This window comes from Pimephales promelas, chromosome 12 (assembly GCF_988280905.1).
Source record: "Pimephales promelas chromosome 12, fPimPro1.hap1.1, whole genome shotgun sequence".
Taxonomy (NCBI): Eukaryota; Metazoa; Chordata; class Actinopteri; order Cypriniformes; family Leuciscidae; genus Pimephales; species Pimephales promelas.
The window spans coordinates 3,069,368-3,092,549 of record NC_142780.1 but is presented as its reverse complement, the minus strand read 5'-3'; the positions used below and the strand labels follow the sequence as shown (position 1 = coordinate 3,092,549).

Sequence of the window (23,182 nt, the reverse complement as noted above, 5' to 3'; positions counted from 1 at the left end):
ATCTGCTAGTCGCAATTTAGTGTTGTCAAGTCAAAAATCCAATTCTATTTATCTATTCCGCATTTTTGACTGATCATAATAGTGTGGTGCAGGGATGGCACACTTTTGTAGGCCGACACGTCAATATAAAACATCTATGACGTCATTATACATAGCCCATATGTAAAATAGTGTTAGTGTAGTCAAAACTTTAGAAACATCCCCAATCAAATTTTGTACTATAGTTCAATGTATAATTGCATATATCTAATTATCATTTTGAATAGTCAAGTTATAATTATGACTCGTCAAAACACAACTATAAGTCAAATACATTTGTGGATAGTAAAACCGTAGTGTTATATGCAAATTTTGCCTGCCATAAAACTTTTGGCACATACTTGATATTCATGAGGTGATGATGTACCATAGTGTACGCACACAATTTTTTTAATATATTTCTAGTTCAAGTCGCTGAAGGCTGATATATATGATTGAGGAAAGTCAGAACATTTTTGCTGTCAATGAATGTTATATGGCAAATATTTTATGAATGCTAAATATGAATTAAATATGAATATGAACATCTAAATGATGTTGCCTATAGATATTTACATGACTTGATTATTCATTTTCATGGCAGTTTCAAGGGCTGGAAATTTGCAGTTTTAATCAATAAAATTAAGTGTTACATAAAGAGTCTATTAACCAGCATAACTTTTTCATTAAAAGTTAGAATTTATTGTTGTTTTACTTATTGCTATATAATAATAAATGTATGTAGCTGCATATAAATCTGCGTTCTGGTGTACAAAAACAAGCAGATAGAGGACCAGTGCACTATGCCTTCAAAAGTGAATAATATAATAGTTATATATTTGTAAAAATTCTAATAATAGCTCTGCAATACAAAATTATTTCACTGGCAACAAAAAAATCATTTAATTTTGGGGCTGCACATTTTTCCGAGTGGGTGTCATGTTGTGCTGTAGCCTATGTATGTTATATGCTTTCAGTTTAGCACATACATGACACCAAAGTTATTCATTCCACAACTCAAAATATATTGTATTGTATTGTATGTATTGTGAGAAATTTGTAAAGATTGCAAAATTGTGTCTTAATAAATATTCAAACTGATGGAAACCTTTAGAAAACAATTTCTTATCCTGTGCAGTGTGCATGAGGGCAATATCTGACAATGATGATTAATGTGTGTCTGTGTTCATATAGTCAGAAACTCCTTATTCGGCAATACGTGTACTATTCATAAATAAATTTGAAATTTCATTCACAACCTTTTTTGCAATGTTAAATTCCATGATAAAACCAACTATCATGGTATGAAAATATGATGCGTCATGTCTAATTATGCCACAAAACATAATTAACTGGTCATACTTGGACATCAGTGTGTCTTTAAGTGAATCTTTAATACATATTATGCTATATGTTACATTAAAAGAGACAGATGATATTGTCTTATTATTGTCCTTTGTGAAAGGCTTTCTTATCCAGTGGCCCCTAGTGGACATAATTAGTATCACAGTCTCTCCATGTTATTCACATTACTATAAATCCACATCATATCAACTTTTGTGTGGATCGGACAAACATGTTTAAAAAAAATGGCGAAAGCTTTCCATGTGGTAATTGATAAACACAGGCTACTGTATGAACGTGGTTTTGGGGCCCTGAAGGATTCAGAGGATGATGAATTTCATCATTAATAATTTAGACATCAAACATCTAATTTCCCTTCAGGTTCAATTAAACAATCAAAATAATATGAGTATAATATATTGTGAAGAAGAATACACTAAACTTGGTTATGGTATAACAATTTTGTCAAGGAAACCAATCTCCAGCATTTCGGTTTTATTATGCACAAAAAAATGCAAAAAGCAAAAAGCTCACATGGAACTAAAGCATACGTTGACTACAGTGTAATAAGTTATTAATATTTTGTTGGTTCACCACCCTTGTTTTTTGAGTCCAGCAGTCATTCATTGATACGTGGGATGCTTACTTAGAGCTTCACTGGCAATTCATGACATTAATTGATTGATTAATTGCCTATGAATCTGCGTGACTTATTCAGATTTATAATTTCCCCAAAAATGTATAATTTCCAAAAGGTTTTCGATGGCTGAGGAGGACAGTTGAAGAAGCCTGAGTATCAACATTTTGTTGCATGCGTGGTGTGTTTGCGATCGTTGTCATGAAAACACACATTTGAGCTCAAAACAGATCATTTAGGCCTATACGATGTGTTCATCGGAATTCCCAAGTCCAATTTTAAAGTACAAGCAATCCTCTGCGTCCCCAACACCATGATGATTCCCCTGCGGTTTCTTAAAGGGATAGTTCACTTTGAAATTAATTTTTGATATGTTTTAGCAGTTTTCAATCAAACCGTTATTGTCTATCAGTCGACTGGAGGCTAAGGGGGTCCACCAAAAAGCATGCACAGAGAAGTCAAAATTACACATGATTTAATGTCTCATAAATGTCCCAGACAGCAAACTGACATTGAATCAACGTGGAAACAACGTCTCTCATGACATCGAAACAACGCTGATTTTGCTCATCGAATTAACGTTGAACCAACGTCAGACGCGGCATTCTTCAAAGCTAAATGAAAATCGAAAATTGGTTTGCTTTCATAACGTTGAAACAACGCGTTGATTTCAAGTTGATTTTCCGTTGGTTTTGAAAGAATGACGCGTCTGACGTTGGTTCAACGTTAATTCGATGAGCAAAACAATGTCAGATCAACGTTGTTTCGATGACATGTTTCTACGTTGATTCAATGTCAGTTTGCTATCTGGGCATTGATGGCCTAAGACACGAAACGAACAGTACAGAAACAGAAAACAAACAGTATTTATATCATTTTACCTCGTGTATTTTGATGAGCTCTTGCAAATTGTCGCCTCTTTTCCCTATTTGTAGAGGAGATGAGTGGTACCCGGTGGGGTCTTCTGCTGTTGTAGCCCATCCGCCTCAAGGTTGTGTGTGTTTTGTCTTCTTCACAAATGCTTTGCTGCATACCTCGGTTGTAACGAGTGGTTATTTCAGTCAAAGTTGCTCTTCTATCAGCTTGAATCAGTCGGCCCATTCTCCTCTGACCTCTGGCATCAACAAGGCATTTCCGCCCACAGGACTGCCGCATACTGGATGCTTTCCCCTTTTCACTCCATTCTTTGTAAACCCTAGAAATGGTTGCGTGTGAAAATCCCAGTAACTGAGCAGATTGTGAAATACTCAGACACCAACAACCATGCCACACTCAAAATTGCTTAAATCCCCTTTCTTTCCCATTCTGACATTCAGTTTGGAGTTCAGGAGATTGTCTTGACCAGGAACACACGCCTAAATTCATCAAAGTAACTGCCATGTGATTGGTTAATTGGATAATTGCATTAATGAGAAATTGAACAGGTGTTCCTAATAATCCTTTAGGTGAGTGTACATCAAGATACCGCGAGAGTGATAAGAACCTTACCCCAGACCTAAACCTACCCCTGAACCTACCTCATCACCTAACCGACGTTAAAGGTAAAGCGTCAGTTGTATGACGGCCCGGGATCGCCATGTAACCGACGTTTAAACCCTTAAAAGGTGGATGTTGACGTATCTCAGTTATATGACTTCTTGGGATGAGACTGTGTTAGCTTATTCATAACCTTAAGGCTAACATATTCGTACTAAAAGCTACAAAACGTACATTTTGATATCAGGAGGCCATTACGACTGAATGGGCAGACAAATTTGTGAATATGCTGGGGTTTTATTTGTTGTTTATGTATTTTATTTTACAATAAGACCAGTAACAAATATTAAGAAAAATTTTTTTGATTTCATAGCTAATAAAGAGCTGTGCCATTGCAATAGCAAATACTTGATGGAGCTCCTGCATGCTTTTTTGTTTAATAAGTTTAGAACAATCAATAGGCTATGATACCAAAGTGAATAAAATGGCAAACGTAAGTCATCAGTGTAGCAAAAAAAAAAAAAAAAGTAAATATTAAAGGTGCAAGCAGCGATGGGCGGGCCCTCGCACCTGTAGCGAGTCGGGGTGTGAGGCGCCGCGTTGCATATTCTGCAGCTCGGCCAGTGCGGCTGTGCATTTGCTATGTTTCTTCGTTAAAGGTCACTTCCTGTTGCCAGCAGGTGGCGCTATGACTGTGGGAGAATGTCGGCATATAGATTTGTTCAGGGCGGGACTCTTGTCAAATGTGTTAAATTTCGTGCAGATCTGGGCATTTACAGCCAAGTTACTACAACTTCCTGTTTCATGGCGAATCATCGACGCCACGGACACACCCATCGACGAAAACGCGCAGATAGCACAACTTTACATCGTCAATGCCTTTAGAAGGCACAGCAGAAATGTGAAGTCGATCCGACTAAAGCCCTAGGAGGAGTTAGTTAAAGTACGTAATGAGTAAATCATCCAAAAATGGCGGTAAAATTCGAAATGGCCGACTTCCTGTTGAGTTTAGGGCATCGCTCCAAGAGACTTTTCTGTGCGTCTGGACATGGTAGATGTGCCACAGAAATTTCGTACATGTCGGTCAAACATGCGACGGGGGCTGCTTCGTTAAAGGTCATTTCCTGTTGCCAGCAGGTGGCGCTATTACTGTGGGTGAATGTCAGCATGTAGATTTGTTCAGGGCGGGACTCTTGTCAAATGTGTAAAATTTCGTGCAGATCTGGGCATTTACAGCCAAGTTACTACAACTTCCTGTTTCATGGCTTATCATCGACGCCACGGACACGCCCATCGACGAAAACGCGCAGATAGCACAACTTTACATCGTCAATGCCTTTAGAAGGCACAGCAGAAATTTGAAGTCGATCCGACTAAATCCCTAGGAGGAGTTCGTTAAAGTACTGAGTGTGTAAATCGTCCCAAAATGGGCGCCAAATTCAAAATGGCCGACTTCCTGTTGAGTTTAGGGTATGGGTTCCTGAGGCTTTTTTGTGCGTCTTGATATGATACACGTCCCCACCAAATTTCGTGTTTGTAGGTTGAACGTGGACGAGGGGCTAATTTTTTCCAATTTTCTAGGTGGCGCTAGGGAGCCATTTTGCCACGCCCATCCGCGAAACCCACAAAATACGAAATTTTTCACCAGTCCTGACATGCGTGCCAAATTTGGTAAGTTTTTGAGCATGTTGAGGCCCCGAAAATGGCGCTTACTTTGCAGAAAAAATAAAAAAAAATTAAAAATAAAATTAAAGCTGCAAGCAGCGATGGGCGGGCCCTCGCACCTGTAGCACGTCGGGGTCTGAGGCGGCCGTGTTTCATTTTCTGCAGCTCAGCCAGTGCGGCTGTGCATTTGCCACACTGCTTCGTTAAAGGCCACTTCCTGTTGCCAGCAGGTGGCGCTATGACTGTGGGTGAATGTCGGCATGTAGATTTGTTCAGGGCGGGACTCTTGTCAAATGTGTTAAATTTCGTGCAGATCTGGGCATTTACAGCCAAGTTACTACAACTTCCTGTTTCATGGCGAATCATCGACGCCACGGACACGCCCATCGACGAAAACGCGCAGATAGCACAACTTTTCATCGTCAATGCCTTTAGAAGGCACAGCAGAAATTTGAAGGCGATCCGACAAAAGCCCTAGGAGGAGTTAGTTAAAGTACGTAATGAGTAAATCATCCAAAAATGGCGGTAAAATTAGAAATGGCCGACTTCCTGTTGAGTTTAGGGCATCGCTCCAAGAGACTTTTCTGTGCGTCTGGACATGGTAGATGTACCACAGAAATTTCGTACATGTCGGTCAAACATGCGACGGGGGCTGCTTCGTTAAATGTCACTTCCTCTTGCCACTAGGTGGCGCTATGAATGTGGGTGAATGTCGGCATGTAGATTTGTTCAGGGCGGGACTCTTGTCAAATGTGTAAAATTTCGTGTAGATCTGGGCATTTACAGCCAAGTTACTACAACTTCCTGTTTCATGGCGAATCTTCGACGCCACGGACACACCCATCGACGAAAACGCGCAGATAGCACAACTTTACATCGTCAATGCCTTTAGAAGGTACAGCAGAAATTTGAAGTTGATCCGACTAAATCCCTAGGAGGAGTTCGTTAAAGTACGGAGTGTGTAAATCGTCCCAAATCGGTCGCCGAATTCAAAATGGCGGACTTCCTGTCGAGTTTAGGGTATGGGTTCTTGAGGCTTTTTTGTGCGTCTGGTCATGGTAGATGTACCACAGAAATTTCGTACATGTCGGTCAAACAAGCGGCGGGGGCTGCTTCGTTAAAGGTCACTTCCTGTTGCCAGCAGGTGGCGCTATGACTGTGGGTGAATGTCGGCATGTAGATTTGTTTAGGGCGTGACTCTTGTCAAATGTGTAAAATTTCGTGCAGATCTGGGCATTTACAGCCAAGTTACTACAACTTCCTGTTTCATGGCGAATCTTCGACGCCACGGACACGCCCATCGACGAAAACGCGCAGATAGCACAACTTTACATCGTCAATGCCTTTAGAAGGCACAGCAGAAATTTGAAGTCGATCCGACTAAATCCCTAGGAGGAGGAGTTAAAGTACGGAGTCTGTAAATCGTCCAAAAATGGCCGTCAAATTCAAAATGGCGGACCTCCTGTTGAGTTTAGGGTATGGGTTCTTGAGGCTTTTTTGTGCGTCTTGATATGATACACGTCCCCACCAAATTTCGTGCATGTAGGTTGAACGTGGACGAGGGGCTAATTTTTTCCAATTTTCTAGGTGGCGCTAGCGTGCCATTTTGCCCCGCCCATCTGCGAAACCCACAAAATACGAAATTTTTCACCAGTCCTGACATGCGTGCAAAATTTGGTGAGTTTTTGAGCATGTTGCGGCCCCGAAAATGGCACTTACTTTGCAGAAAAAAAAAAAAAAAAAAAAGAAAAAAAAATAATCCTAACAGTTTCAATAGGGTCCTCGCACTGTTAGTGCTCGGGCCCTAATAACCCTAACAGTTTCAATAGGGTCCTCGCACTGTTAGTGCTCGGGCCCTAAAAATGTATACCATTAAGGGAAGAAGTCACAACCAGTATGTATTCTCACATTTCACTAAATTTATTGAATGACAAAAACCATTGAAAACTTTCACATTACATTCAAATGTTCAAGAAGTGATTCCCAAGTTCAACAGGATAGTCAAAAACAGCATTACCACATCTAAATGGTGCAAAACGTCGTATGATACCTTATTTCATTAAATACGATAAAAACAAGAACTCAAATATAATTGCATAAAGGAATGGATTAGATAACGTCACTGTTTCCAGTTTATGTGAGAGGCGACCACAGCATTCGTTAGGATTTACATTCCCTTTCGAGCCACAAATCTCAGAAAGTTAATCATGATGGTATGGGACTATAACAAAATAATATCATTCTTCTCACTCTGTGTGAAATCATGCTTGATACGCTCCCTGAGTTCAGAGTCATGATTCAACACAGCTAACGTAAAAGGCATTCATAGGTCAAAAAGCGACTGAGGATTAAACGGGCTGATTGCAGTGCCGTCTTAAATCACAAAATAAACCGCACAGAGCAAGAAATCAGTGCGACGAAAACAACCGTACGCAAGTAAAGCTCGTTGAGGTATTTCGGAAATAACACTGAGAAACTTGAGGTATATCGGAGCCAGAGTCTCTTTTACATTGTGGAGAAGACGCAGAACACGTTGCTATAAATAAATACTATAAGTAAAGGATAATAACTGGATTACATAAACAGTATGCATATATCTATATATTAAATATGCTTTAAAGTCTTTCAGCTCCTCCTGTAAAATGGGAGTAAAAGGCTGTTAAATACATGCCGAAACAATACAGGCAGCTTGAAAACGGAGCCAATGTCTTCAACGGGCAACATTTGTTCAGAAGAATAACTTGTTTCTCTCCAAGAAAACCCCTGAGGCCAATTGTCAAGGACAAATAACAAAATATATCGCTAGCAAACATACAGATCAGCAGCATTTAAGACGAGATAGCAGATATCAAGCCGAGATTTGACTGTGGACTGAAGCTTAGAGATAAAAGTGTGATTGATTATTTACTTTCATGTCTAATATAGAGCGTGTTATTGTTTTAAAGATAATAACCACAGATCACTGGTGACAGATTTGGACACACGTAAAAAGAGCCGCTGGTTTGCGAGAGCGGGTTTAACATTCATTTGGTCCCTGGTGATCAGGACAGTCTATTGCAAAAAATTGGCAAATCGCCAAACCCACCACCAAAACATTTTCATAAAAGCATCAAGAAATACCAGAAACATTCAAATCAGTCAATCATATGTAAGAACAAGTCGTTTATACCAATCGCCAACTCTAGACGAGTAAGCTCACTTCATGAGACCAATACAACCAAACACTGAAATTCCTGAGAGCAACTCTATTCCTGAGTGCTAGACCGCTAACAAAAGTGACTTTCTTCTTTGCTTTTATAGACCTGAGGAAGTTCCAACAGCAGCATTATGCATTTGTTTTTTCCAGTATAGTGATTTTCTCAGTTGGTGGGTGTTGGGGAACGGCTGTGCTCCTCCTCCTCCAGGTTGGGACCCGCAGATGTCCCCTGCGGCGACTGCTGGGCTTTGGCGGGACAGTTGGCGACCATGTGCGCTACACTTTGGCAGAAATGGCATCTTTTGGGTTGTGGAGGCAACTTGCACTCTTTGGCATGATGGTCCAGACCGCCACAGTTGTAACACCTGTGGAAAAATCATAGTCGCAAATGTATTAATGATTAAAAACAATACCCATGGGAATAATTAAGTACATTGGACAACGGCGAGGCGTCGCCGTCCGACGCGCGGTTTGTGTTTTACCTAGACAATGGACACCTCGAAGGGCATTAACCCGCTTAAACCATGCTCACTTGCCAAATAACACATTTTTAAAAACATTAGTTTATATTTTAAATAGTTTTACAATCGAAATCTAAAGTTTTTACAAACAATAACTTGGTTTCTATGGTTACGCCTGTTGGTTTATCCAGCAACCGGAGATATTTGTAGTCCGCTCAGCTCGGAGAACCCTTCAGTTCAGCTCACTCACGAGCCAGAAAGTTAACGTATTTTTTTTTATGCAAGTTAGCTAGCCATGGGTGTCAAACTCGCATTTAAAGGGTTAGTTCACCCAAAAATGAAAATTCTTTCAGTATTTACTCACCCTCATGTTGTTCCAACCCCGTAAGACCTTCGTTCATCTTCGCAACACGAATTAAGATATTTAAGATATATTAAGATCGCTCCTGCATACTAGTCCATAGGCTTCTTGAGGGAATGACATTTGCTGGCATCGAAAAGTCATTAAAGACATCGTTAAAATAGTCCAAGTGACTACAGGGGCTCAATCTTAAGTTTATCAAACGACGAGAACAAAAACAGAAATAACGACTTTATTTCAACTATTCGTTTATTTCTCCCTCTGCCTCGAGTCAGGTTACTAGTTTAATAGCGTAAGCTTCTGTTTTTGTACGTCACACGCATCACACACATGACCAGCGTCGGCCAATAGTGAGCCTACGTGTGACGTAGCTTTACGCAATCACACTACGTTAACTGACTACAGGCCCATGGAGAAGGAAGTGAATAGTTGAAATAAAGTCGTTATTTTTGTTTGTTTTTGCGCACAAAAAGTGTTCTCGTCGTTTGATAAACTTAAGATTGAGCCCCTGTAGTCACTTGGACTATTTTAACGATGTCTTTAATGATTTTCGAGGACAGCAAGAGTCATTCCCTCAAGAAGCCTATGGACTAGTATGCAGGAGTGATCTTAATATCTTAAATATCTTAATTCGTGTTGCGAAGATGAACGAAGGTCTTACGGGGTTGGAACAACATGAGGGAGAGTAAATACTGACAGAATTTTCATTTTTGGGTCAACTATCCCTTTAAAAAAAAAACATTGCAACACCTTGACTGCCTGTTGCTATGGTTACTCACAGCTGATGTCGCCAGCGCATTTATTTATTAATTTCGAACGGAAAACAACAGTCAGTCCTTTACTAGGTGTCCTCTAGGGCTGCGTCCGAAATCGAATACTTTCCTACTATATAGTATGCGAAAAACAGTACGCGAACAGAGTAGTATGTCCGAAATCATAGAATTGGAAAAACAGTAAGCGATAAGTCCCCGGATGACCTACTACTTCCGGCGAGATTCTGAAGTGTTATACGATGGACACTTTACTATCCCATGATGCCACGGGAGAGGAGTTCTTGTCGTTATATTTGAAAATGGCGGAAACCGGACCATCTGTTTTATACAGCAGATGCCATTGGAAACACTACAAGTCAACCCCTCACAGCCTCACTTTCATACCTGTCATGGCGCTCTAAATAAGGTCTATTAATGATAGAAATCTTTTTTGAGTGAACTAACCCTTTAATAAGTGAAAGTGACTTGCAGAATTACAAAGCCATAAAGGGACATGGTGGCGGGAAAAAAATATGGGATGCGAGGAAAAAGTAAAAACGCAAAAATGTTTGATAACTTTGCGAGCAAACACAGAATTTCATGGGAAACACAAAACAACTGTGAAAAAATTCGCTGTGTAGGGGCTCCATAACTTATTGAACAGTGTATAACATAGTTAGAGTGTGTTTACATGTACAACAAACTGCTGGAGACCATCAAAAAGCAGGCCATTGAGATATTGATGTGTGTGTGTGTGTGTGTGTGTGTGTGGCTTTTATGACTTATATTCATATGATATAATGAGAATTTGAGGAGGAAAAAACACCCAAGTTTTATTCAGAGGCTCAAACTGAGCAACACATATGTAATTTTGTGCAGTTGCTTATTTATATGGCCAAAAAAAAAATGTAAATCAATACACTACTTAGGCTACATAAAATCATTTAAATATCAGCTGTGCCTCTATATCTGACAATAATATGTCGTATAGCCTAATATCTAAATGCTTAGTTTTAAAACTAAAATATAATGCAATACAATACAATGATGATTGACAGATGAACTAATACACTTTCCTCAAAAGCCTGATAATGCATTTTAACACGTACGGATAATCATGTAAGCCTACAGTACGTTGCTTCAGTTCAGTAAGTGTTCATCTTGACATAATACTAACAATATACGAGTTATTCGGTAACACTTTACAATAAGGTCCATTAGTTAACATTAAATAAGAATGAACAATACTTCTACAGTTAATCTTTGTTAATTTCAACATTTACTAATACTTTATTCAAATCTAGTTAACACACCGTGAGCCAACATGAACAAACAATGAACAGCTGGATTTGTATTAACTAACGCTAACAAAGATTAACAAAAACAGTAACAAATGTATTGCTCATGGTTAGTTCATGTTAGGTAATGTTTAATTAATGAACCTTATTGTAAAGTGTTAACAGTTATTCTTCCTATCAATCAGACAGAAGAAGGCTGCCATGAGGTGTATTTAGAGGACTTTACGTATTAAATATGAGAGTTGAATTTGGCTAAACCGAGTGAGCACATATTCCACATTTCCAATGAAAATAAAACGTGGCTCTTTTACTCCAATAAAGTGAAAGTGTTCAATTCTCGGTTCAATTGCATTGACACAAGGATCTCCCAGTGGCATATGGGTGTTGTGTTTGGGTCATTGATGTCCACTCGGCTGAGGTCATGTGGGCACAGGGGACCGGCACTGACCCGAGGCCTTCATCGGGACGGTGTGGCACGGGCCGACAGCAGGCGCAGCGGGAACAAGCCAATGACGCCTTTTGTTCCAGAAAAGCTGCAGCAGCAACCTATGAACTATGACCTTTTACAGCCCTCACCCCCAAACACCCCCCCAGTCCCTAAACACATGCAGTTTCCATGGCGATGCTGACCCCTGACCCCTCTCGGACACCTTCATCTGTTACCAATTAAATAAACTGCGGCGTCTTCTCCACATCCGGAGGTCGGCGCAGGAACTGAGTGTGTGTGTGTGTGTGTGACGTTCACACTCTATTCAGGCTTGTGAATTGTAATGAAAATGCACTTTAATCTTCAAATCTTGTAATAATTGTGTAATTGTAGTAATACTTCAAACCTCTCTCTCTCTCTCTCAGGTAAAAATTAATATCTCATGTATCTATTTTAAGTGTAACCATAACCATATTTTGTCGTTAAAACTTTTCTCTCGCTCTCATATATATATTTATATATAGTAAATACAATTATTTTGATGTGTTGACTAACATACTAAAGCATGTGTAAAGTAGCCTACTTGATTATAATTGTATGTGCCGTTTGTTTAATATTACATTTAAAGTTAATATATTTTAAATGAACGAACCGCCACTTCCTCATTAAAAATATGTCATACAAGTTTCAATAGAAATTACATTAAAGTACATTTTAGTTTACCATAAATGCCTGTCAGTAGTACATTCACTTAAAACCACATTTTTTTAAAGACACTTAAAACCATATTTTTTTTAAAGACGATTATGAAATTAAATATTAGGGCTGGGTAATAAATACAGATTTCTCGATATTAATCGATTCTCATTTTTACGAACCGATATCGATTCTTAAATCTCAAGAATCGATTAGTCATCCTGTTTCATTTGAATGAATGGGACATTGTATCGCGGCTGCGCGCATCCAAAAAAATCGCAATAATCTTTGTCCTTTGTTACTATTGATATGAAACAAAGTCTCAATTTTCAAATTACGTCCATTTTCTTTAGAAATTCAAAAACATAAATAACATTTTGGCACATTTTCTTCCGGCTTAATAATACCAGTTACAGCGCAAAATAATCATGAATAAGCATCTGAAAGTGTGTTAAAAGAGAGTACAACTTATCGAAATCTATATCATGTCACATTGATTCAATATTGAATCGAAATCGAATCGAATTGCAAGCTTGTGAATCGAATTGTGAAATTTATGTTAATACCCAGCCCTATTAAATATAAAGATGTACTGAAGAGGGTAAAAAAAGCACTTAATTGCATTAAATATAAATTTAAACTACAATATATTTTCACTTACTGTGAAATTACATGCAATTACGTGACTTAAAAAAATCGAGTATTTTCTTTTAAAGTGTGTTGATTCTGCAATAAGCCTCTTTTTAAAAGGGTTGTGTCAGTAAAACAATGAGCGGATGAATATTCATGATGGACAGATGTTAGCGCTTCTTAAAGGGGCAGCGCGCTCCAGGGATGCATCGACCCTCGGAGCGAATAAAGATATGCGTGGAGATACTGTCTTTCACACACTGGCCCAAATCATACATCTATAACACCCATCTGGAATAAATCCTCGCTTTATGTATGCAAATAGACTGATCATTCAAATCCTTGTAGCTACAATTGAAAGTTGCTTTCGGTTGTAAGCATTTTTTTAACAACCTCATGAGTGGGGGATTTCCATCAGGTATAAATGCATCAGTGACCAGGCGTTTTAACCAGTTATTGATCCGGGTCACATCGACGGCCCTAACCGAGGGCAGAGGTGGGGGAAGGGGTGAGATTACCCAAACACATCTTTCAGATCAGAGAGAGGGACTTCAGGCTGAGCTGCTCACACACACACACACTATAACACTACTCACTCACTCGCTCAGTGACAACAGGCCAACGTTACCTACAGGATTAGCTATTTCTCCCTGTAATGTGACATATAGTGTTTTTACATGTGCAACAAATGCTGATAAATATCAAAAGTCAGTTTTCCTTTACATGAGATTTCTATTTAAAGTTTCATTAATTGCATGTGCACATCAAATATGCTGGCCGGGTAGCAATACAAGGATTCAACGTCAAAGCCAAACCGGCTAGTGGAAAATATTTAAATGATCAGTTAATGCAAGCCTTAAAGGGATAGTTCACCCAAAAATGAAAATTCTGTCAGTATTTACTCTCCCTCATGTTGTTCCAACCCCGTAAGACCTTCGTTCATCTTCGCAACACGAATTAAGATATTTTTGATGAAATCTGAGAGCTGGATCACTCCTCCATACTAGCCCATAGGCTTCTTGAGGGATTGAAACTTGCCGGCCTCAAAAAGTTATTAAAGACATCGTTAAAATAGTCCGAGTGACTTCAGTGGCTCAATGTTAACTTTATCAAATGACGAGAACACTTTTTGTGCGCAAGAAACAACAAAAATAAGGACTTTATTCCAACTATTCACTTCCTTCTCTCTCTGCTTTGAGTCAGGTTACTAGTTTAATAGCGTAAGCTTCTGTTATTATGTCACACACATCACACACATGACCAGCGTCGGCCAATAGTGAGCTCTACGCTCTACGTTAACTGACTAGCGGCCTGTAGAGAAAGAAGTGAATAGTTGAAATAAAGTTGTTATTTTTGTTTGTTTTTGCACTCAAAAAGTGTTCTCGTCGTTTGATAAACTTAAGGTTGAGCCACTGTAGTCACTCAGACTATTTTAACGATGTCTTTATTAACTTTTCGAGGCCGGCACGTTTCAATTCCTCAAGAAGCCTATGGACTAGTATGCAGGAGTGATCCAGCACTCAAATTTCGTCAAAAATATCTTAATTTGTGTTGCGAAGATGAAAGAAGGTCTTACAGGGTTGGAAGTTACTTACTCGCTCCTTCTCTACCGCAGTTCGATGCATCGCTGAAGAAATCAGCTAGCGAGTCACGACTGTTTCCCCAAACCGTACTGTCGCCAATTCACCTTTGGCTAAGCCCCGCCCCCCTTAGTTACTGTTGCTACATCCGTCAAACTTCATCTGGGCTCTGGTTTGGTATCAACATGGCTTGTGCTGTGACAGCTCTACCTGCTGAAATGTTATCAAACTTTTATAAAGCAGCAAATAAAGTGTCCGATATGCAAAAGTGTCCGATATGCAATATGCGTTCGAAGGCTATATTTCTCAGTAACTGGCCCAGCTGTAGAAAGACTGTTTGAAGCTAAAGCTAAATATGTGAATGGTCATATTGTAGCTCTGCGACGACTCACCTGTCTCCTTTGGCTCTGCGTTTCGGGACGCTCTTGCCTTTGGGTCTCCTCTCACTGCCCACACAGTGAGCTCCTCCGGGACCCGTCACCCGCAGAGACTCGAGACCCTTGGAGGACTTCTTGAACGTGAACTCGACCGCCTCGCCCTCCTTCAGACTGCGGAAACCCTCCATGTGCAGTTTACTCTGAGAAAAGCAGCAACACATTCTCATCAATGGCCCTACACCAAAACCGCAATTCATTTAGAAACTAAATTCATTACATGCAGAAGGCAAGGAAACAGATGAAAATGCGAAACGTCTGGTTTTCAGCGTCAACGTCTGGTAACATGTTTATGTTAATGTAGAGGACACTATTCAATGACAAAGGCCCATGAGGTCAGGGGGCGGAGATGGGTAGGATTAGGGGTGGGGTTAGGGATCGGGGCGGAGATGGGTAGAATGAGGGGTGGGGTTAGGTATTGGGGCAGAGATGGGTAGTATTAGGGGTGGGGTTAGGGATCAGCGGCCGGAGATGGGTAGGATTGGGGGTGGGGCTAGGGATCAGGGGGCGTAGATGGGTAGGATTAGGGGTGGGGTTAGGGATCAGGGGGCGTAGATGGGTAGGATTAGGGGTGCGGTTAGGAATCAGGGGCCAAAGATGGGTAGGATTAGGGGTGGGGTTAGGGATCAGGGGCGGAGATGGGTAGGATTAGGGGTGGGGTTAGGGATCAGGGGGCGTAGATGGGTAGGATTAGGGGTGCGGTTAGGAATCAAGGGCCAAAGATGGGTAGGATTTGGTGTGGGGTTAGGGATCAGGGGGCGTAGATGGGTAGGATTAGGGGTGCTGTTAGGAATCAGGGGCCAAAGATGGGTAGGATTTGGTGTGGGGTTAGGGATCAGGGGCGGAGATGGGTAGGATTAGGGGTGGGGTTAGGGATCAGGGGCGGAGATGGGTAGGCTTAGGGGTGGGGTTAGGGATTGGGGCGGAGATGGGTAGGATTTGGGGTGGGGTTAGGGATCAGGGGCGGAGATGGGTAGGATTAGGGGTGGGGTTAGTGATCGGGGTGGAGATGGGTAGGATTAGGGGTGGGGTTAGGGATCAGGGGCCGGAGAGGGGTGGGATTAGGGGTGGGGTTAGTGATCGGGGCGGAGATGGGTAGTATTATGGGTGGGGTTAGGGATCAGGGGGTGGAGATGGGTAGGATTAGGGGTGGGGTTAGGGATCAGGGGGCGGAGATGAGTAGGATTTGGGGTGGGGTTAGGGATTGGGGAGGAGATGGGTAGGATTAGGGGTGGGGTTACGGATCAGGGGCCGGAGATGGGTAGGACTAGGGGTGGGGTTAGGGATTGGGGCGGAGATGGGTAGTATTAGGGGTGGGGTTAGGGATCAGGGGCCGGAGAGTGGTAGGATTAGGGGTGGGGTTACGGATCAGGGGCCAGAGATGGGTAGGATTAGGGGTGGGGTTGGATCTGAATCCAACTCCTCCCCCTGGATTTCATGTTCTCCAGTGAGGACCATATCAATATTTTAGATCACCAATCAAATCAAAGTAGACAGGCCTTATGTTCACAAAAGCCACTGATTCTAGCACAACCCGACGCTTCTGTAAATGGTCATAAATTGCGATAAAATGTATAGCTAAACTAAACATTTCATATTTGACAGCAGTTTTAGGATAGAGATGGCAAAAAAATTAGACTTCTGTCTAATTTGCCATTTTCTGAATTGAAATAAAGCCTATATGTAATGTAATATTAGTAACTGTCAATGTGAGGGGACAAGAAACATGAAGGAAGCCGTGTTCATCATATTAGGCATCAGATTAATAATAAACATGTATGTATTGTAAATTCATTTTATAAACTTCTTTACCTATAGTGTTCAGTAAATTAACCTATCTAAGAAAATGATTCATAAAACATATAAATGTCAGTTGACTCTGTTTACTTCTTATTTCTTCACTGACAGACAAAACATGAAAAGACAATCAGTCAGAGCTCGGCTTTAGGAGGGGAAGAGATATGGAAGGATAATGAGACTGAGACTTAAAATGGAAATTAAAATGGAAATTAGGAGAGCGGGTATTGACAAATAATCTACTGCGCACTGACGTGGTTTTAAAGCTATTTCTTATCCATTTACTTAGTCTTTCAAACGTCTTGAAATGCACATGTAAAAAATCAACCTTATTTTAGGGGAGCCCCCGGCCCGAACCCCCCAAACTAGCTCAAATTTGGGACGGCAGTGATTTTAAAACGGCCCTGTGCGCATCTGTATGTGTGATTGTGTGATGTGTATTCTTATGGGATATGAAAGAGAAATCGACTGACTTGTGTGTGAAAAACCCGCGCTTCACCATCCCCCGACCCAGGTTACAGCATTCCTGATACACACACACACATCCCCCCACAGCACACACACACATCTCACTCCCTGATCGCTGGGAAGGATGCTGTTGCAGGGGTCCACAAAAATTCTTCAAATGGTTGCTTGGCTTAAGGCCGAACATTCACTGTTATGAATGAGCGTTTGGCAAAGAGAAAATGTAGTACCTGAACTAATTATTAAAAAAATTCAGATTTTAATGTTTTAATGTTTTTAATACGCTTGAAGTCAAACCATGTGTAAATCGTCGACAGCATTGCTGAGTATTTTCACCTTAAAACTGCAGTCAATCAAAGACCAAAAACACGGTTTGAAATCGCTGGTGTTTCTGACGTCACAAACGACCTTGTAACCAATCAGATCAACGTGTGATCGTCAACCAGTGGATCTCTGAGCTAAGTGAGTGAGTGGAGGCGGGGATCATTTGCATATTCATAGAACCGCGTATACTAAATGAGGCGAGACGACATCGTCATAATTGGTGAGCATTTTGTTTGGCTTGATGCTAATATGTGCTACTGCTAGCAAATAGCTAGCTACAATCTATCAATTTAATTATGCGTCACTAAAGTAAATGAAATATCAATGGATGAATGAATATAGACATTACCTGAATCATGCCAGGAAGCCTTTAAAAATGCACGTTGAGACCACTTAAATTGGGTCGCTTAAAATTACTTAATTCCAAGATGTTGAAGTTACAAGAAAAAATTATGTTTGTTTAACGTAACCCAGTTATGTGGAACCTGTTGACTAAAAAAAAACACAATTAAAGCCAATGTATCATTTTTTTGAGTGTAGTATTACAGGCCTCTTATCGACGTGATGTAAACGGCCCCGCGAGGATCTGTAAGTGTTTGTTTTGAGGAAACATTGCTGGTTTACAACTATGTTGTGGCAGATGCGGTGTTCCCTTTCAAGTACGTCCATTGTGTGTGGGTCAAAGTGACCGTTAACGTATTTCCCTAGACACGTGTGACCCCCAACCCCCAGTTTCCCTTCCTCCCACTGACATCTCACTGACAAGCCCTTTCCACAGTAAAACCCTAAGGAGAGAGCGTGTCCACTAGATCTGTACTGGACATGATGATCCATTAGGGGATGGAGAAATCACAAGCAAGCAGGTTTTGACATGATAGAGGCAAAATGCCACAGATATAGAAAAGATCTGTCACGCTCTTCTTCTTTTGTTTGCGCTCACAAAGACCAGCAGCGGAGTTAATGTTGTGTAGCAGAGGCCAAACGTGTGTGTGTAGCCATCAGTGTCACGTAGCTGGGCTTTAAAGGAGTAGTTCACTTTTAAAAAAACTTTTACTGATAATTTACTCTCCCCCATGTCATCCAAGATGTCCATGTCTTTCATTCTTCAGTCGAAAAGAAATTAAGGTTTTTGATGAAAACATTCCAGGATTTTTTCTCCATATAATGGACTTCAATGGGGTCCAAACGGTTCAAGGTCCAAATGAGAGTTTCAGTGCAGCTTCAAAGGGCTTTAAATGATTCCAGACGATGAATAAGGGTCTTATCAAGCGAAACGAGCGGTCGTTTAAAAAATAAATAACAAAATTTAAGTTTTGTAAGCACAAATGCCTGCCTTGCTCTGTTCTGTGATGCACGTTCGTGACTCTCCTGTTCGAACTCGTTCATCAAAATGAATGAATCTTTTTCGAGTCAAACAAAATGACTCGAAAAAATATCCCGAAAACTGATGGTTTCGCAAGATAAGACCCTTATTCATCGTCTGGTGTCGTTTAAAGCACTCTGAAGCTGCACTGAAACTGTCTTTTGGACCTTGAACCGTTTGGTTCCCATTGAAGTCCATTATATGGAGAAAATCCTGGAATGTTTTCATCAAAAACCTTAATTTCTTTTAAACTGAAGAAAGAAAGACATGGACATCTTGGATGAAATGGGGGTGAGTAAACTATCAGCAAAAGTTTTTTTTTTTAAGTGAACCAATCTTTTAAAAGACACCTAACATTCAGTAATATTATCAAGTTGACCGCACTGACACTATTGGATGTGAACAAAACTTGCGCTGAATAATGACACTATCGTGTTAGAGCTGCTTGTTTCATAATTGGTGAACTTTCCACCGTTATTGAACTGAATCAACACTGAACTGGCTGAAAAATGCAACTTTGTCTTTTTTAGAGCTGATTTACAGCCTTATATTTAATGAAGTTTACTGTGAAGATACTTTGAAACAATCTGATCTCTGTGATTTAACCATAAAGGGCCTTTAAATTGAAGATGAAGATGTTAAAAAGCAAAATATACAAGACTTTAAGATGTCTTTTATATACTTCTTGGGTTACAGGCATGCAAACTTGGGGACTCGGTCAGCGTTGGCATATAACGCAACAAAGATTGCTAAAGTCAACATATTTTTACAACTAATAGACCAACCAATCTCTGTGTAAATATAATATAATGAGTCCTTTACCCCCCCCATGTAATTTGGTGCCAAATCTCAGGTGAAAATTGTCATTTTTACCCACTCTACAAAATAGTTGACCACTCAATCAATATACATGCATTACACTTAATATTTTGACCTTCATCACTATTTATAGTATCAAAAATATTAACAAAATCTCAAATTTGAGAAGCTTGGTTGATTTGACATTTATATAAATAAAGGTGACTCGACCCGTTGGGGTCAGTTCCTACTTTGTCCATGTTTAATGGACATTTCTAATGAGTTTATACTCTGTGAAACAAATATCGAAATACACATTTAACCTCAATTTTGCACATTAAGTTGGCTCTTGTGTCAGTTTTGGGCATTAAAAGCCTTGACAGATCTTCAGTTTGCTCACTGACAGGCATGTCCAATACTTCTCTTAATCTGCTGTTCACGGGGACTGTGATGTGCCAAATAATACTAAATGAAGTCTGTATGAAGTCCCAGCAGCTCACGGGACACAAATGGCCACCCAGTTGGTCACAAACACAAAAGGGGCTCCTAAATGTTTCTCTGCATATCTGTGGCTAATGACTTTATGACAGGAAACAAGATTAAAGGGGTCATCCTTGAAAGTGCTCTTGCTGACAGGCCAGACTATTGTTTTAAGACATGGCACTTACATGGGAAATACTAACCATACCAAAGCAGAAGTTCAAATACTTTGGACAGTGAATCTGTTTGGACAATCAGGAGTCATTGGATTTGCCATTTAAGAGCAAGACTAAGCCATTTTAGATGTTTGCTTTCCAAAGGTAATACAACACCCATTGAAATAGAGTCCTGCAGGGATGACGTTTATTTTTTTAGGCCAAAGCCCAGAAAAGAAACGCATTTTACCACTTCTGCTTTTTGTTGAGGGAACATTATCATTGAGACCTAAACATTATGCTGATTCAAAACTGTCCATATGTTTCTCAGCACGTACCTGATGGACAAACACGTCAATTGGACTTTCTAAAGGCACGCCGTCTCGTCTGGTCATAGATAGGAATCCAAAACCCATCCGAACATTGAACCACTTGCATACACCCACACCATGGTAGGACTGAGGGTCTTCCTCGGCGGCCTGCCCCTCCTCCTCCTCGGTTTTCGTACACCCTCCTGCAAAACCATTTACATTTACCATCAGAGGGGAAATAATGCATGCGGACGTGTGTGTGTGTGCGTGTGAAATTTCAAAATACCAATATAAGAAAATTAGTATAAAACAATTGCCCAAAGTGACCTAGAAACCATCAGTGGTTGTATTTTTTAAAAAAAGACAAATTATTATACTTAGATTAAGCCAGGATTAGGCCTTTGTTCAATTAGGGCATTTCAGCAGCTTTTATAAACGTGCATTTTGAGTCAAAACATTGGCATGTGACATTTTAAGATTGCTTTCAGTTGAAACAGCTCAAACATCCATTTTAGTCCTGGTCATATTTGCATGTTTACGTTAAAGTGACGTAAAATGTAGCATGAGACACATTTTTATTTAAGCAGAATAACAATGTAGTGTTATTACTATTTATATATAAATATATTCTCATATTTTTATTTGACAAAATAATTTACATTAGAACATGCTGACGTTTTATAGAGCAGAAAGCTGGAAATAATTAGTAGTATGGCAAGCTGTTTTGACTTTTCTTCATTCCCAGGATATGAATTTTTGATATCAACAATTAAATTCTTCACATCTGTAATTGTATTTTCACTAGTTGAAAGTCAACATAAGTGCATTCAAATTCAAGTGTTGACTAGTGGAAATTACACACAATTTCTTACAAATAAAAATCAAATTTTTTGATACCAAGGTTAATCGTGCAAATGTCTATTATTGATATAAACAATTGAATTTTTCATTGTTGATATCAATAATTTGACTGTCATTAGTTTAAAATGTTACTTTCTGATATCATGAATGTGATTGTTACTAAGAAAGCCATTTTAAATATCTGAGTTTACTTGATTTACCTGAACAACATTTACAGATATCACAAATTAACATTTCACCTAGTGAAAATTGAGTTCTTGATATTATTTTTGTTTACAAGTAGGCAAACCACGTAATTGTTGATATATTACTGGTTTATATCAATTTAAATATCTATTACTTTAGTAATGCCCTCTTGGTCTCACTGGCAACACATGCTGGCTCTTCGGTTGAGGAGACTTTCCAAATGTGCGCTAACACGAAGAAAACACTCCTGTCCTGTTCGCTAGTTCACCTGGATAGTCCTGTTGTAAACCTGAACCCATGGTGAGCGGAATTAAAGCCTTCCCTTCTGCGACCAGCACAGGCCTTAAACCTTCCTCGAGTCTCATTAAAACACTCTCTCGCAACTCAAGAAGAAACGGGAGCAAAACAAAGAGGAGCTCCACGATAACCTCACTTACACACGAGTCCTGCACGAGGGTTACACGGAAACATGAAAGACAATGCAGGGCCCCCAGCCCCCCACGGCCCCTGAACGAGCGACACCTTGATGAAGAGGGCCAGAACCTCGAAATTAAAATGCCATATTACCCTCTGCCATGGGCTCCACTCTGTGCCTGTTGAGTTCGGGATGTTTGCGTTAAATCTCGTTTCTCCAGGTGATCTCTCAGCATCGGTCACTGCTCTGGACTGATGCTTCTCATGCTCGAACCCCTCTCTCTCTCTCTCTCTCTCTCTCTCTCTCTCTCTCTCTCTCTCTCTCTCTCTCTCAGTTTCGGTCAAGTCCACGTGATTCCCAATCACTCTCCCCTCCAGGATGACCAACACATTCCTCAATGGATACCCCCCCCCCCCCCCCCCACACACACACACACACACACACACACACATAGTCCATAGCAGACCAATCACACTCGGCCCCCAACTCTTCCACACATTGGTGACCACAACAACCCAACATTAGATGGTGTTACAAAAGGTTTAGCCGATTATGCGTACACTCTAAAAATGCTGGGTTGTTTTAACCCAATTTTGGGTCAAATATGGACAACAACATTGGGTTAAACATGTAATTTGAAAATATGCCCCAATGGCTAGGGTTTGTCCATATTTGACCCAAAATTGAGTTAAAACAACCCAGCATTTTTTAAAGTGTAGCCTAATAAGCCGACATGCATGTGGTTATGTAAATGCGTTTTCCTTTAATCGCAATCGGATATAAGCATTAAACCGATCGCCACAGCTCTTTTTTTTTGCCTTTTTTATGGCATGTAAACACAATTACTTGACCCAAGAAATTATTAAAAAAATGTTTTCTCATTAAAAAAATTGCATGAGAGAGGATTCCGTAAGACACTTTTAGGCTAAGCTAATTTCTTATCGGTGTGCATTTTAACGTGATGCACTGGCAGGATCAAATTTTGCATCGTCTTTCTTTGGATACTGGCTAATTTGACACAACGAGATATTTTTTTAATAATTCTTAACATT

The 23,182-nt window shown here is 40.1% G+C and overlaps 1 protein-coding gene across 2 annotated transcripts; it reads right to left on the bottom strand.

The window, feature by feature from the left end:
• Window positions 1-7,049: 7,049 nt before the first annotated feature.
• lin28aa (lin-28 homolog Aa) lies at window positions 7,050-22,426 on the bottom strand. 2 transcript variants are annotated; one of them, XM_039651237.2, is made up of 4 exons: window positions 22,283-22,426; window positions 20,696-20,871; window positions 14,934-15,118; window positions 7,050-8,701 (listed from the first exon to the last, which is right to left on the bottom strand). In XM_039651237.2, the coding sequence occupies exons 1-4, from the start codon at window positions 22,290-22,292 to the stop codon at window positions 8,500-8,502; spliced, it is 573 nt and encodes a 190-aa protein (XP_039507171.2). In that variant the 5' UTR covers window positions 22,293-22,426; the 3' UTR covers window positions 7,050-8,499. The 2 variants fall into 2 exon arrangements, with proteins under 2 accessions (XP_039507171.2, XP_088974352.1); XM_089118226.1 differs by lacking the exon at window positions 22,283-22,426 and adding an exon at window positions 21,984-22,253.
• Window positions 22,427-23,182: the final 756 nt, after the last annotated feature.

Coding starts and splice junctions, on each gene's coding strand:
- lin28aa (XM_089118226.1), bottom strand. CDS start 22,080: ATGAGACTCGAGGAAGGTTTAAGGCCTGTGCTGGTCGCAGAAGGGAAG. Junction 20,872..21,983: donor TTTACAACAGGACTATCCAG/GTGAACTAGCGA, acceptor ATGGTTTTGCAG/GAGGGTGTACGAAAACCGAG. Junction 15,119..20,695: donor TTGACGTGTTTGTCCATCAG/GTACGTGCTGAG, acceptor TGCTTTTCTCAG/AGTAAACTGCACATGGAGGG.